General features: G+C 50.1%; 1 protein-coding gene across 4 annotated transcripts in view; it reads right to left on the minus strand.

Annotated features, from left to right (window-relative positions):
* Positions 1-13,166, minus strand: part of Efcab6 (EF-hand calcium binding domain 6) — a 203,569-nt gene that overhangs the window by 44,122 nt on the left and 146,281 nt on the right. For 3 of the 4 annotated variants that reach the window (XM_031351264.1, XM_031351255.1, XM_031351274.1), the window contains 2 exons: positions 9,195-9,291; positions 7,703-7,821 (listed from right to left, as the gene is read on the minus strand). In XM_031351264.1, coding sequence (XP_031207124.1) covers positions 7,703-7,821; positions 9,195-9,291 — 216 coding nt within the window. Of the gene's footprint in view, positions 1-7,702; positions 7,822-9,194; positions 9,292-10,248; positions 10,369-13,166 lie in introns of those variants that run through there. The other variant, XM_031351283.1, reaches the window with a different exon arrangement.

Consider the following 13,166-nt stretch of genomic DNA (forward strand, 5'->3'; position numbering starts at 1 on the left):
ACTTGACACAGGCTGGAGTTATCACAGAGAAGGGAGCTTCAGTTGGGGAAGTGCCTTCATGAGATCCATCTGTGGGGCATTTTCTCAATTAGTGATCAAGGGGGTATGGCCCCTTATGGGTGGTGCCATCCCTGGGCTGGAAGTCTTGGGTTCTATAAGAGAGCAGGTTGAGCAAGCCAGGGGAAGCAAGCCAGTAAGGAACATCTCTCCATGGCCTCTGCATTAGCTCCTGCTTCCTGACCTGCTTGAGTTCCAGTCCTGACTTCCTCTGGTGATCAAAAGCAATGTGGAAGTAAGCTGAATAAACCCTTTCCTCCCCAACTTGCTTCATGGTCATGATGTTTGTGCAGGAATAGAAACCCTGGCTAAGACAACAATGTTCCCAGGAACCACCCCCCCAATCCCACCGGAGGGCTGCTGATACTCTCAGAGGGTCAACAACCCATCCCTCTGATGGTACAACCTGGTGAGAAGTTGGGGGTGGAGGGGAACCTCACCATCCTTCCAGGTTTAACGTCCCATGTTCCTGGCCTTCCTTAGATTCTTAGAGACTTACAGGGACTGCCAGGCAGGGCCTGTGTTTGCCATCTGCAAGTCAGTCGAGAGTGCTAAGCCCAGGTCATGTGTCCTGTTACATGGAAGCTTCATGAGGCACTGCTGTGTCTTATCCATCGCTCCTGACTCTCAGGCCCCTGAGGCAGGCTTGCTGCAGCCACGTGCCCCTTGTGTGTGTGTGTGTATGTGCACGCACACACACACAAGCGCCCAGACGGTACACTTCTGAGGCACAGATTTCCCACACAGCCTGCTCTCTGCCGTGACACTTGGGCTGAATGAAAAGGCACTTCTTAATTACTTTATTAATGAAGATGGCAAACAGGCTCTTCTCATCACAGAGACGTGGAAGAGCAGATTGCACAGTTGCAAAAAAAAAAAAAAACTGCTATGAATGTGAATAATCGTAGAGCTAATTCTGCTTACATAACCTCACCCTTCATTATGCAATCCTCTGTGTAACATTAAAAAAAAAAACCAACTGTCTATAAAGGTTGAATTTTAAAATCACTGAGCAACAGATATGCCAAGGAAAATGTGTCCTGCGCAAAGGCCCCAGGAAAGCTTGCACAGCAAGCGGTCATTCGTGGTCTAGGCAGGTGACTCTGCCATGTGCTGTGCAGTGTGCTCAATCGCACACGGTTCTGCAGACTCGCACATGGGATCTGCAGACACACGCATCCATCGCCCAGCTTTGGCGAGAGTCTCAGTCCCCTGTGCTGTTTAGACACTAGATTCTTGCATGTATCTTAGGAGGGCCTTTGAGCACCATGGCCCCGAAGGTAAAGGGCATGGTCAAGGGGATGGAACATGACCTGTAGATGACCCGGACCATATGGAGAGGCACCAGAAACCTTGTACAACTGGGCTAGGAGGAATTCTCGATGGCACCATCTTAGAGAGTGATTTGACGGCCCAAACATCTGCTCTTCAGAATGAGGAGTGGCCAACTTTCTAAGCTGGTGCCCACTAGGCACACATAGAAAATTGTGACGACGATAGGTGAGGTGGCCTCTGCTGTAGCCCCCATCCTATGTAGGCCACTTCTGCTCTCCCAAGCATAACACTGTCGCCATGGACACAGGCTCCTCCAGTGTCTTACTGGAGTTCTTCCCCATTCTGACCTTTCACCGGGTTCCCATGAGGAACCTCATGACTGACAGGTCCCCACAGTGAATCTCTCTGTTCCTGTGTTTCTGCCCTAGCCAATCTTTCCTAAACGGCAGGCCCGACTCACTCAGCCTGTCCATTCTGCACGCCCTGTTTGGATATCACCCAGTCGGCAGCTAAGGACTGGGTGATGACCGAAGCAACCTCACTTCCTGTTAATGGAGAACAGGGGGTGACAGCCTAGAGGGTGGCATCTTGGAGTCAGAGTTCTTGGTTAGATTTGAAGACTGATATATAGTACTCGCACTCTAAAGTACTGCTTTATATCTGAGTCCCTACTTAGGACCCTGTCAGGACTGAACATCAACTAGCACTGCGTACCACAGCATCCGGCTGGGGCCTCCTGGCTGGCGTTGAATGCATGCACATGCTGATCTCCACAGCAGCTTCTGACCCAGGAGCTTTCCTACAGCATGCCCTCTCTATGCACATCCATGACCTGTTTTCTTCAGTGTTTCCAGTAAGTTTGTTTTGGATTCAAATCAGCAGAGTCCCACTTGAGCCTCACAAGGCCAGTTACTCCAGGGGAGGCCTGGTCCTGCTGTGGGCCCGGGTCAGGCTGAGGCCTTAGGCTTTTTCCACATTAGCAGTACCTCCCCAGCTCCTCCCAGAGGCTCTGCTCCTGGAACACCCTTCCCCCATGCGTGGCTCTTGGGTTCAATGGCTGCCGATTCAGATGCAGCTGGGGTGTCCTAGAGCTGCCAGTGGACACTGAGGGTAGAGGTGCCTTCAGCTGAGAACCTCAGGAGCCAGTCAGAGTCTCCAAATGACCCCGTGACTGAAGAGGAGCACACCTCCCATGTGGTCAGGGGTCCTTGGCAGCTCCTTGCAGCCTAGCGAAGCAGGCTGCTCCTGGGTGTTCCGGGCTCACAGCTCCAAGGCTGGCTCCAATGGGCAGCTTCGTTTTGTCTCGTCAACCCCTACAACCAGCCCAGGCCCTGTATGCCAGCCCTGGGGATGGGAAGTGCCCATGTGTGGACCTCCAGCTCTATAGTCCCCACCTCCTGAGTGAGCACCCCCAGAGAAGCTACACCCTGGAAGCTGGCTGAGTCTTCCTCGATTCCTGGGAGGGAAATGTCCTCAGGAATCATCAAGCACAGTGTGGAGTTTGGATGAAGAGGAAAATATGGAGGTACCTGAACTCCTGAGATTTGGGGGGGGGGTCAATGTATTAATTTATCTCCACAGTGTAAAGCAGGCCCTTCCAGGCTAATCCACAGCTCAAGGAAGTGCACTTCAGAGGCGCCAGTAAGTGCTGGGTGAATACTGGACAGTGAAAGCCTCCTCCATGTAGATCTCATGTTCTCTCCCTCTCTGCGTCTTGCCATCTGTCTCCCCTGTTCTGACTTCTTTGGACACACCCAGACTTCCTGGGCTGGAAGGCATCATGTGGGTTCCAGACTTCCAGGGCCTGTTTGTCAGGAGCAGGAGGGGTACACTGCCTCCTTTACCTGCCTCACTGCAGCTGGAGGGGAGGCTACAGATGCCCTGAGAACCCTTGAGGGGGCGTCCTCCCTGCCCACAGCACCCCCCCATGCTGTAAAAATGGAATGTAGGCTTGTTCTCACCAGCGGCCCTGAGGGGCAAAGCTAGGGTAGGGGGGTGCTGTGGACAAAGAGGTGACATCCAGTTCATATACCTGATGTCTGCTCTCCTTGATCTCCTCTGAACAATCAGAACCCTTCCTAATCTGAATTTCCATTTGGCTGACTGCTCTGCCCTCAGGTGCCTTGTATCCTCCACAGTCACTGCACCGGCCCTCGCTGTCTCCGATGCAGCCCAGGGCCCTGAGGCTGACTGTGTGAACTGCTCTGGGCATCACATCCCAGAAGCTTCCGCCTTCCCACACTGCCTCACATCCGGGCTGTTAAAGGCTGGGACCACCTCCCCAATCTTCAACACTTATCTCTACTCCTGGACAACCTGCAGCCTCCTCCCGCTTGGCACTAAGAGCCCGCTAAGAGCCCGTCTTGGCCTCCAAGCTCCAGGGTGGTCTGTAGCTCCCTCCCTCCCTGTGTAGCTCAAGGAGGCTTTTACACGTAGGCTTGTCCATATTGTTTTCCTACTGACTGGCCTCTCAGCTAGCAGGCAAAGTCCACTGTGACCTAGCCTTCATGGCGTTCAGCTGCCACACATGGCCACACTACCTACTCTCTGAAAGTCCTACTGTTTGTCTTCAAGATGCCCTGGTATTTTAGTTTGGGCTTTCTTGCTGTGAAGAGATACCATGATCAAGGCAACTCTTACAAAGGGTGACATTTAACTGGGGCTGGTTCAGTCCATTACTGTTATGCCAGGTAGACATGGTGCTGGAGAAAGAGCTGAGAGTTCTACATCATGATCCTTGGGCAGCCAGGAGGAGACTGGATTCCACACTGGATGGAATTTGAGCGTAGGAGATCTCAAAGCCCATCTTCACAGTGACAACCTTCCTCCAACAAGGCCATACCTTCTAATAGTGCCACTCTATATGGGCCAAGCATTCAAACACATGAGTCTATTAGGAGCAAAACCTATTCAAACCACCACATTCTATTCCCTGGCCTGCACAGACTTGTAGCCATAACGTGATGCAAACTGCATTTAGTCCAACTTCAAAAGTCCCCTATATTCTATCAGTTTCAACAATGTGTAAAACTCCAAAGTTCTAAGTTGCTTCTGAGATTCATGCACTCTCTTAACTGTAATCTCTTATAAAATCAAAATGCAGATCACATACTTCCAACATACCATGACACAGGATATACATGACCATTCCAAAGTGTAGGGGAGGAGCACAGTGAGGAAATCCTGGACTAAAGCCAGATGGAAAACCAACTGGGCAAACTCCAAACTCTGCTCTCCCTGACTGACAGATACCAAAGCGCTCTTCACATCTCTCCTCTTTTCTTCGTTGACTGCAACACACTTCTTTCTCTTGGGCTGTTTCCACTCTGTGTTAGCAGCTTTCCTGGGCAGGTGTCCCATGGCTCTGGCATCTCGAAACTCTTGGGGTCTCCAGGGCACTCCAGGGTTTACCTTCACAGCTTCTGTAACACAGCTTCCGCTGCTGCTATTCTTGGTGGCCATCTCATGGTGCTGGCCTCTCCAAAACAATGGGTTATTCTGCTGCAACTGGGCTGCACTTTCATCAGTAGCCTCTCATAGGCTCTCTTCATGGTACCAAGCCTCAAATTCTTTGCATGACCCCTTCAGTCCTGGGCCTTCAACTAACACTGAGGCATGGCCTCTCTTGGCAACTTACAGTGCCAATCCTCAGCTGCTCTCCATGGCTCCTTCATGCCTTCAAAACCAGTCCACCTGAGTGACTCTTTCACATTACCAAGTCCAGCTGCCAGGATGAGGTACAACCTTGGCCGCCTCACACAATGGCCTTTCTGGGCCTCCATGTAGGGACACCCCTTACATATTCTTAGCCTCAGTACCTTCCTTAGTCATAGAGGGAAATTCCATCCTTGATTCTAAAGCCAGAACCACATGACCAAAGTTTCCAAGTTCTGCTGTTTGCTGGGGCTGGAACATGACCCCTTGTCCAAATTACGTCTTCATTAGCTTTCTGTTTTCAGTGGTTCCCTTCTCTGCCTAAGCTTGGCTGTTCTGGAACTTGCTCTACAGACCAAGATACCCTTGAATGCAGAGACTGCATGCCTATGTCTCCTGAGTTCTAGGATTAAAGGCATGTGTCAATCTGGATCAAAAGATCTGTCATCCTACCACAAGATCAGGATCAAAAGCCCATGTCTTCAGGCCTCAAGATCCAGCCCTCCATTTCTGGATTATAGTTCATCTCCAGATAGAATCAAGTTGACAACCTAGAATAACCATCACAATAGAATAGGTGGCAATGTCCCTTGGGGAATATCCTTTTTATAAAATGAAAGCTTGGCTGGGTAGGATCTTCGCTCCCTTAAATTTTATTTAATATCTTTAATCTGTCTCCATGAATGGATTTAGCTCCATTCCACTTCCAGGTGTCCCTTTATTTCTTGAACCATACATTTTGTACTTTTCCTTTGCTTGCTAAGTTTCATCAAAATGCTCTTCATAAGGTCCTATAAACCACAGGACAGAGTCTATACTAAGCTGTTTTGCGATTCCCTTTGCCAGTGCAATTAATCTAAATCTCTTCACCTTAGCCTCAGGCAGACTCTTCAAAAGGGCAAAAGGCAGCCATATTCTTTACCAAAATATCATACAAACAATCTCTAGGCAGCATATTAAAATTATTCTTCTCTGAAACCTCGAGCCAGGCCCCTACAGTTCAGATCACCCTCAACACTACTGTCTTCCATGTTCCTACTAGTATGGTCCACTAAGCCCCACTTAAAGCATGATTTCCTAACCAAAGTCCCCAAATGCACATTCCTTCAAACAATAGCATGGCCAGGCCTATCACAGCAATTCCCCAGTCCCTGCTACCAACTTCTGTCTCAGTTTGGGTTCAATTGCTGTGAAGAGACACCATGGCCAAAGCAACTCTTATAAAGGACATTTCACTGAGGATGGTTGACAGTCTTAGAGGTTCAGTCTATTGTTGTTATGGCGGGAAACATGACAACATCCAGGCAAACATGGTGCTAGAGAAAGAGCTGAGAGTTCTACATCTCCATCCTTCGGCAGCCAGGAGGAGACTGGATTCCACGCTGGGTGGAGCTTGAGCATAGGAGACCTCAAAGCCCACCTCCACAGTGACGCACTTCCTCCAACAAGGCCACACCTCCTAACAGTGCCACTCCATATGGGCCAAGCATTCAAACACTTGAGTCTATGGGGGACATACCTATTCAAACCACCACCACACCTGGCTTCCAGCAGCAGCTGTCCTGGAAAATGACAGCCTCCCCATGGCTTTCCCTGTTCATCCTTCTGCAGGACCCCTCTGTCCCACTCTGCTGTTCTAAGGAGATCCAGACCAATGGACGGCAGATGAGCTCATGAGTCCTGCTGGGACAGAGGTGGTGGCAGCTCCTGCTCAGTGCCAGCTCAAACTCTAGCAGCTTCTGCGGCAGCACCAGATATGGCTCTTGTTGGGGTGGAGGCAGTGTTCTGATCTGTAAAAGGCACCCCTGATTCCCTCTGGACCCTGACACTAGGGTGTGGGGTTGAGTTCGGAGCTGTGTAGCCCTCCTTCCCCAGTTCCTCCCTGGCTCCTGGTCCCTACGGAACAACATGATCCTCTTTAGGCTTTCAGCTCTTCTAACATATTTGTTTTTAGATGTTAGAGGCCTTGCATGGAGGCAGGTGAAAGTCAGAAAGTGGAATGTGTCACTTAGTGATCATGACCCTCAGTGAGCATGCAATGCTGGTGGTGCACACCTCCTGGGGACCTGAGGGTCCATCACCACGTACTGAAGAAAGAGGCCATCCGAAGATAGAACCGGAATCCCAAGCTTATAGTTCATGGCACTGTTAGCTCGTAACTCTGTTAGCTCAGAGCTCACCACACTGTTAACATACTGGAGACTCAGGCATCAACGCAGGGAGATATCATAATGGGACCTGGTTCAAATTAGCTAAGTCTAAAATGCATTTGAAAAATGGCCCTTACATCAGCTCCTGTTCGGTTTAAGAGCACCCTGGGAAACTGCTCCAAGTCGTCACGGCACGCTTATTTCCTCAATATACAACTTGGCAGCAGCGACTGCCACCTCCTGGTATGGCAGGCCAGACTGCCTCGGCCTCGGCCTCTGCTATCTCTGCTGAAGGAGAGCCCGGAGATCTGCTTCAGAGAAAGCAGGGGCCTGAACTATGACCTCTGCAAACCTCTCCACTTGGTACTGCAGCTGGGATAACCAGTTCTTCAGAGGCCTAAGGACCAGCGTGTCTACCCACAGCTGTGCTCTATCAGGAAGGAGAACATGGGATCGGATGCAACCAGAAGAACCCATCTGCAGCCCCACGTCCCCAGAGACCCCGGTGAGAAATCGCACTGAATTGGCCAGACACACAAGCACAGCCCTGTTACGGATACACTTACGTTTGCCAGAGCTTCTCAAATTCTCTTGGCGTGAGGGGGATGTCAAAGCCGTACAGTGAGTTCTTAATGTCCCTTCGCCGGAGGATGCCGTTGCCCTCATTATCCGTTTCTATGAAATTCTACAACAGAGGATGGTATTCAGTGACGTGCAGACCCAGAGACTGCCCACAGCTTCTGGAACACTCTCAGATGCTTCTCTATGTGGTTTTAAGTTTTTCTGTGTCTGAGGTGTGGGGGGTGAGACGTGAGTGTGAGACGTGTGAGAGGCCAGAGGTAAAACAGCTCCTACAGCAGTGCCTGCTGGCTGTTGTGTGAAACCATTGATGACCTTTGCCCTGATTTTCCCTTTGGACTTTAAACCTTCCCCAAGCCCGAGCTCAGGCCAGGTGACTTCTCCACGGGCCCCGAGCTCCACACTCACTGGTGACTCTGAGAGTAAGAACTTACTTGGGAAGAATTTAGTGGTGTGTCTTTGGGACTGTTGGTTTGGTTTTTGTCTTTTTTTTTTTTTCTGTCTTTTTATCAACTTATAGATTTTTTTTTTATTAGACATCTAAATGATGTTTTCAGGCCAGTGCTCTTCAGGGACATGGAATTAAAATGATTAATTCTTTTGAAAGAGTCTCACTCTAGCTGAGATTAATAAAACAATTAAAACATTTAAAAACCATAAAAATAATTTCAATCTCTTGCTGCCGTCTCCTTCCTTCCTCAGCGGTATGTGATGCATCTCAGCTTGCTCTCAAACTCACTCTGTAGTTGAGGCTGACCTTGAACTCCTGATCCTCCTACCTCTGCCTCTCTAGAACTAGGACAAGTGTGAGGAACCAGACCTGAGTTTTCCTTTTGGTTTTGAGACACAGACTTCCTATGGAACTCAGTCTGCCTCTGAACTTGCCAGGCTTTCGCTACCTTGGGCTCCAGAATGCTAAAATGACAGGCACAAGCCGCCATGAGCAACGCCTTTCCTCCATATCTTTGTGCACATGTTTGCATTCCATAGCACAGTGAAGGTCAAAGGACAACTTGGAAGAATTGGTTCTCTCCCCTTCCACCACATGGGGTCTAGGGATTGAACTCAGGTCTTCAGGCTTGGCAGCAAGCTCCTCTTCCTGCTGAGCCACCTCACCAGGCTTTTACTGTATCTTTAAGCATCTTTGATAACTGCTCATGCTTCAAGAAAAAAAAAATTTCTTCTTTGAGTTCACTCTCCTTAGTTGTTGAAAGTAGAGATAGAATGTTCTAGGTCTCTATAGTTATACCATTCTCTATTACTTAGCAATAATAGAAATATCCAAATAACTTCATCAGAGCCACAGTCACTGATGGCACTTTGGTTAGAGCAAAGCCAAGACCACTGAGAGTGTTGGGGAACAGTAGAGACCAACACTGAGGGTACCTGGCGCTGTGTCCCCTTCTCCACACTGCTCTAGCAGCCAGGCCAGCACAGTAGTCCTGAGCAATGGAAGTGCACTCCCCCCACCTCCCTTACCTTGGACAGGTCTGTCCATCTGGTTTTGGCTTTCATGATGAGGTATTGATGAGCCTGCTCACAGGCTAGCTCTGAATCTGCAACTTTCTGTTTACATCTGAAGAGAAAAGAATACACAACAGTGTTTAGAAGTGATGGGTTAGGTCTCTCCCAAGGACCTCCACTCCCACCCCTGATGCTTCAAAGGTGCCATTAAAGTCTGTGGTTTCACGTCTGGATGACTCGGTCCTTACCACACAGTCTCACGTTGCCAGGGAGTCTTCAAAAACTTTATTTTCAGATCCAAGAAAAAAACATTGTCCCTCCCGCCCCAGCACATGAAATTCACAGGGCCCACTTCTTCCCCAAAGGTTTGAAAAGGCAGAGGACATGATAGGACATTAAGTGCCTTAGGGAGGGGCTTTAGCACCATTTGGTTCTGATTTTGCAGACTCAGCTAGACAGCAGAGGTGCCTCACAAAGCACGAGGTCCCTTCTCCCGGCCCCAGCTACTTTTAATTTTCAAGACTTATTTTTCTTATTCCTTGTCATGTGTAGGTATGTGGGGGCAGTTAATGTATGTGAGTGCAGGTGTCCTGCCTGACAAAGGTGCTGGGTCCTGAGCTTGGGGCCTCCCTAAGAACAGGCCATATGCTTCTAACCACTGAGACGTGACACCCAACCTGTACCATGGCTAATTTTCAAGAGTTAAGCTTTATGGGATTCAAAGATGATCATAATTCCATTACATTTACTTACAGATGAGGGATACTTAAGATACCTTAGAAAGGCCTGGTGCTGCTGGCCCTAGACAGGCCTGCGTGGGACACAATGGTGGCTATGGCTAAACAGAAATGGATGTCTGGGCTGCTCTGTCCACTAAGCAGATGAGGAAATCGTGGACAGTTGAGAACACAGGTCAGTGGCTGCCTCTAGGACCTATGTCTTGGCCTGGGCCCTCTCTATCTGGTTCCCATTATGACCCCCGCTTCTTGCTTCTCCTACTTAATGCTTCCGGTATCCCTGATTTCACCCCTTCTACCCTCAGAGCAATGCCATGAGTGTCTGGCCTCACCCATGTTTCTTCGACATTTCTCTCCAACTGCCTACTGGACTCCTCAGAATCACGGAACTTCACGGGTGGCCAAGGATCCGCTGCTCTGCCACCTGGCCTCTGTGGCTGTGGCCCCCAGGGGGCCTTGGGAAGGTTGGCAGGACCCTGTGGTGTTTTCTCCCCTGGCTTGTAAGGATGGAAGCCCCCCGTAGGGTGCTGGGGAGTCGAGGCTTTTGGCAGCCTCTTCCTGCATCTCCGCTTCCTACTGCAGCACGCTGGCCTGAGGTACTTTAAGCACAGAGATGGAAGGAGGCTGTATCTTGTTTACACAAGTAAACAACACCCATCTGCCAGCACAGCAGGAGCGACAAACTGGTAAATAATTTATCTGTGCCAACAAATAACACCACCTGTGAAGAGGTGGGATCCTATCAGAAATGCCAGGCACATGAGCTTATCTGTCTTGCCAGATGTAGCCCCTCACCTGGGCCTAGCAGAGGAGTACCTTGAGATGAAACAGGGTGGATGCAGAGATCAGCCACCTGAATACCTAGGAAAACTGTCACAGGCAAGGACCCTCCTTTGTTCCCGGGCTCCAGCTTAGATGGGGGTTGTCATGATGTGACCCATGGCCCACTTCAGACTCTCACTCAGAACATCCTGGCATGCTGCTCTTAACAACCTTGTACCAGGGGCAGCCCTGCTCTGGAGGTTATAGAAAGACTGGCCTGTCCCCTGCAGACACTTGACCTGCATAAGCATGGGATCCTGGCCTCCAGCACAGTCCTTCTGGACTCATTAGCCCTTTTGAAGACACTCTGTAGCCTATACTTAGAGATGACTGGTGCCTGAGAGTTCCTAAGACTGGAAGAGAAGCTGTAGGTGATGGTGAGCGTCTGTAACGTCCGCACTTGGGGTGGAGACAGGAACACTGTGAGTTCCCCGGGCCGGCTGAACCTAAAACCCACACAAGGACTGAACAGATAACCAGCTCGTCACCAACAATGGCCTTGGGGGTCAAGTGCAATGAGGAGCATTTGGTACAACTGAGGCAGTGATCTCAGGACTGTTAATAGGTTCTGGTATCCCAGAAAGACATAAGCATGCTGTCTCTTACAAGCACAGGTATAGCTCAGAGGCTAACACTGCCACTTGTCTCTGCCCCAGCAGTGTGCCACAGTGTCCCTAGAGCTGTGCTGCAGTGGCCTGCATAACTAGATGAATCCTGTAGGAAGGTCAGGACTATCAGGCTAAAGAAACTGAATGTGAACAGCCTGCAGGGACAGGCCAACCAGCCAACATGCCACGGGAATTCTAACAGCCCCACTGTATCCCAGTACAATACTGCAAGTGCCTAGGATATGATCCCAAATTCTTTTATTAACAAAAACCAAGAAAGTCTCATCAACTATTAATGTAAAAGATGGACCAGTGAGCATTATGTTAGAGCCATGAGATCCCACAGTGGCTGCTCTGACCCAAAGGCCTGCCAGGGAGAAAAGGGTGAGTGGTCCCTTGAGAGAGAGGGCTAGGTACATGGAAGTTCTAAATAAAGAAATAGAGATGGGGAGGAGGGGATAGGCAGGGGGGAGGAAGGGGATTTTTAGTACCTACATGAGGCAGATCATAACTACCTGTAATTCTATCTTCAGGGGACCCAACACACGTACTCTCTCTCTCTCACACACACATACACAGACACACACAGACACACACACACACACACAGCACACAGACAGAAGTAAAGATAAATGTTTTAAAAAGAAAGGCAAATCCATAATACGGAGTGAGCTGACTGAATTCCCCAGCAGGAGAGGACACTGACAAGTTTCGCCATGAACTTGTCTTTCCAGTTCCTCACTGCAGAGCCCGGGGGTTCACTGTGCCTTTAAGACATCTCTGCCACCCCTCTGGAGGATTTGGTTAGACCACACACAGTTCTCAGATGGCTACAGGATGAGAAATGAGACAGGAAGGAGTTTCAGTGCCATCAGCGAGTCAGATGGGGCACATCCCCATGGGAGGCACAGATCACAGAAATGGAAATGCACACACAGTGAAGGGTGTCTCTGAGGACAAATGGAGACCTGGCGGGCTCACCGTGTTGACCCCCCAGCAGGGGACTTGACTGCACAGTGTCCCGTGATAAGCATCTGCGCAGTCTACCTTGGTGACAAGGACCCATGACAGTGTATGAGGGGGTATGATGGTGGATGGTGAGGTGGCGGGGGCTGCTCTGTTTAACAGGTGAGTGGGAGGCAGGTCCCTGGACCAAACCATTCCAGCAGGACGTCCACACAAGGAAAGACATAGTGTGTAGCTCTGAAGCAAACAAGAGGTCGTCTCGCTTCCACAGAGCCACAAACTCTCAACATCAAGGGGCAATGGAGGCCTAGAGACTAGGGGGCCCAGCCAAGAGGACCTGAGGTTTGGCTCTGTGGAACAGGCAAGGCTCCTCCCTGCCCTCCACCTCTCCTTGGGGTCCTTAGACACAACACCACTTCTTCTCTGAGATCTAGTTCTTTCTTCCCTAAGGCCAGACAGGCCTGCTTCCTGGCAGGGCCCATGGGGGTCTCATGAAGCAGAGCACATGGTCTGGCCAGGAAGTCAGCTCTCTCTAAAGCCATGTCTTGCTTCCAATCTCAGAGCCGTCTCTCCCAGATGCCTAGAGGCCCACACCTGTCCTACTGGGATCCAGCATCTGCTCCCTGAGTTCATCTTTTACTCTGGGGCTGCTGGGGCTGCTGAAGCATCTTTTTAAAGTACATCTGATTCCTTCATCCCACAGCATGTAAACCTACCTACTCGCTGGAGAGGGGGAACTCTCTCCTGTCCTGCCACCTGTATGCGGCTGCTTCATCCTCGGCCCCCTTTGACCCCTCCCACCACGTCTCACTGTGGAGCTGCAACTCTGCCAGCAACTTCTGAATGTGCCTACA

This window comes from Mastomys coucha, unplaced genomic scaffold (assembly GCF_008632895.1).
Source record: "Mastomys coucha isolate ucsf_1 unplaced genomic scaffold, UCSF_Mcou_1 pScaffold11, whole genome shotgun sequence".
NCBI lineage: Eukaryota > Metazoa > Chordata > Mammalia > Rodentia > Muridae > Mastomys > Mastomys coucha.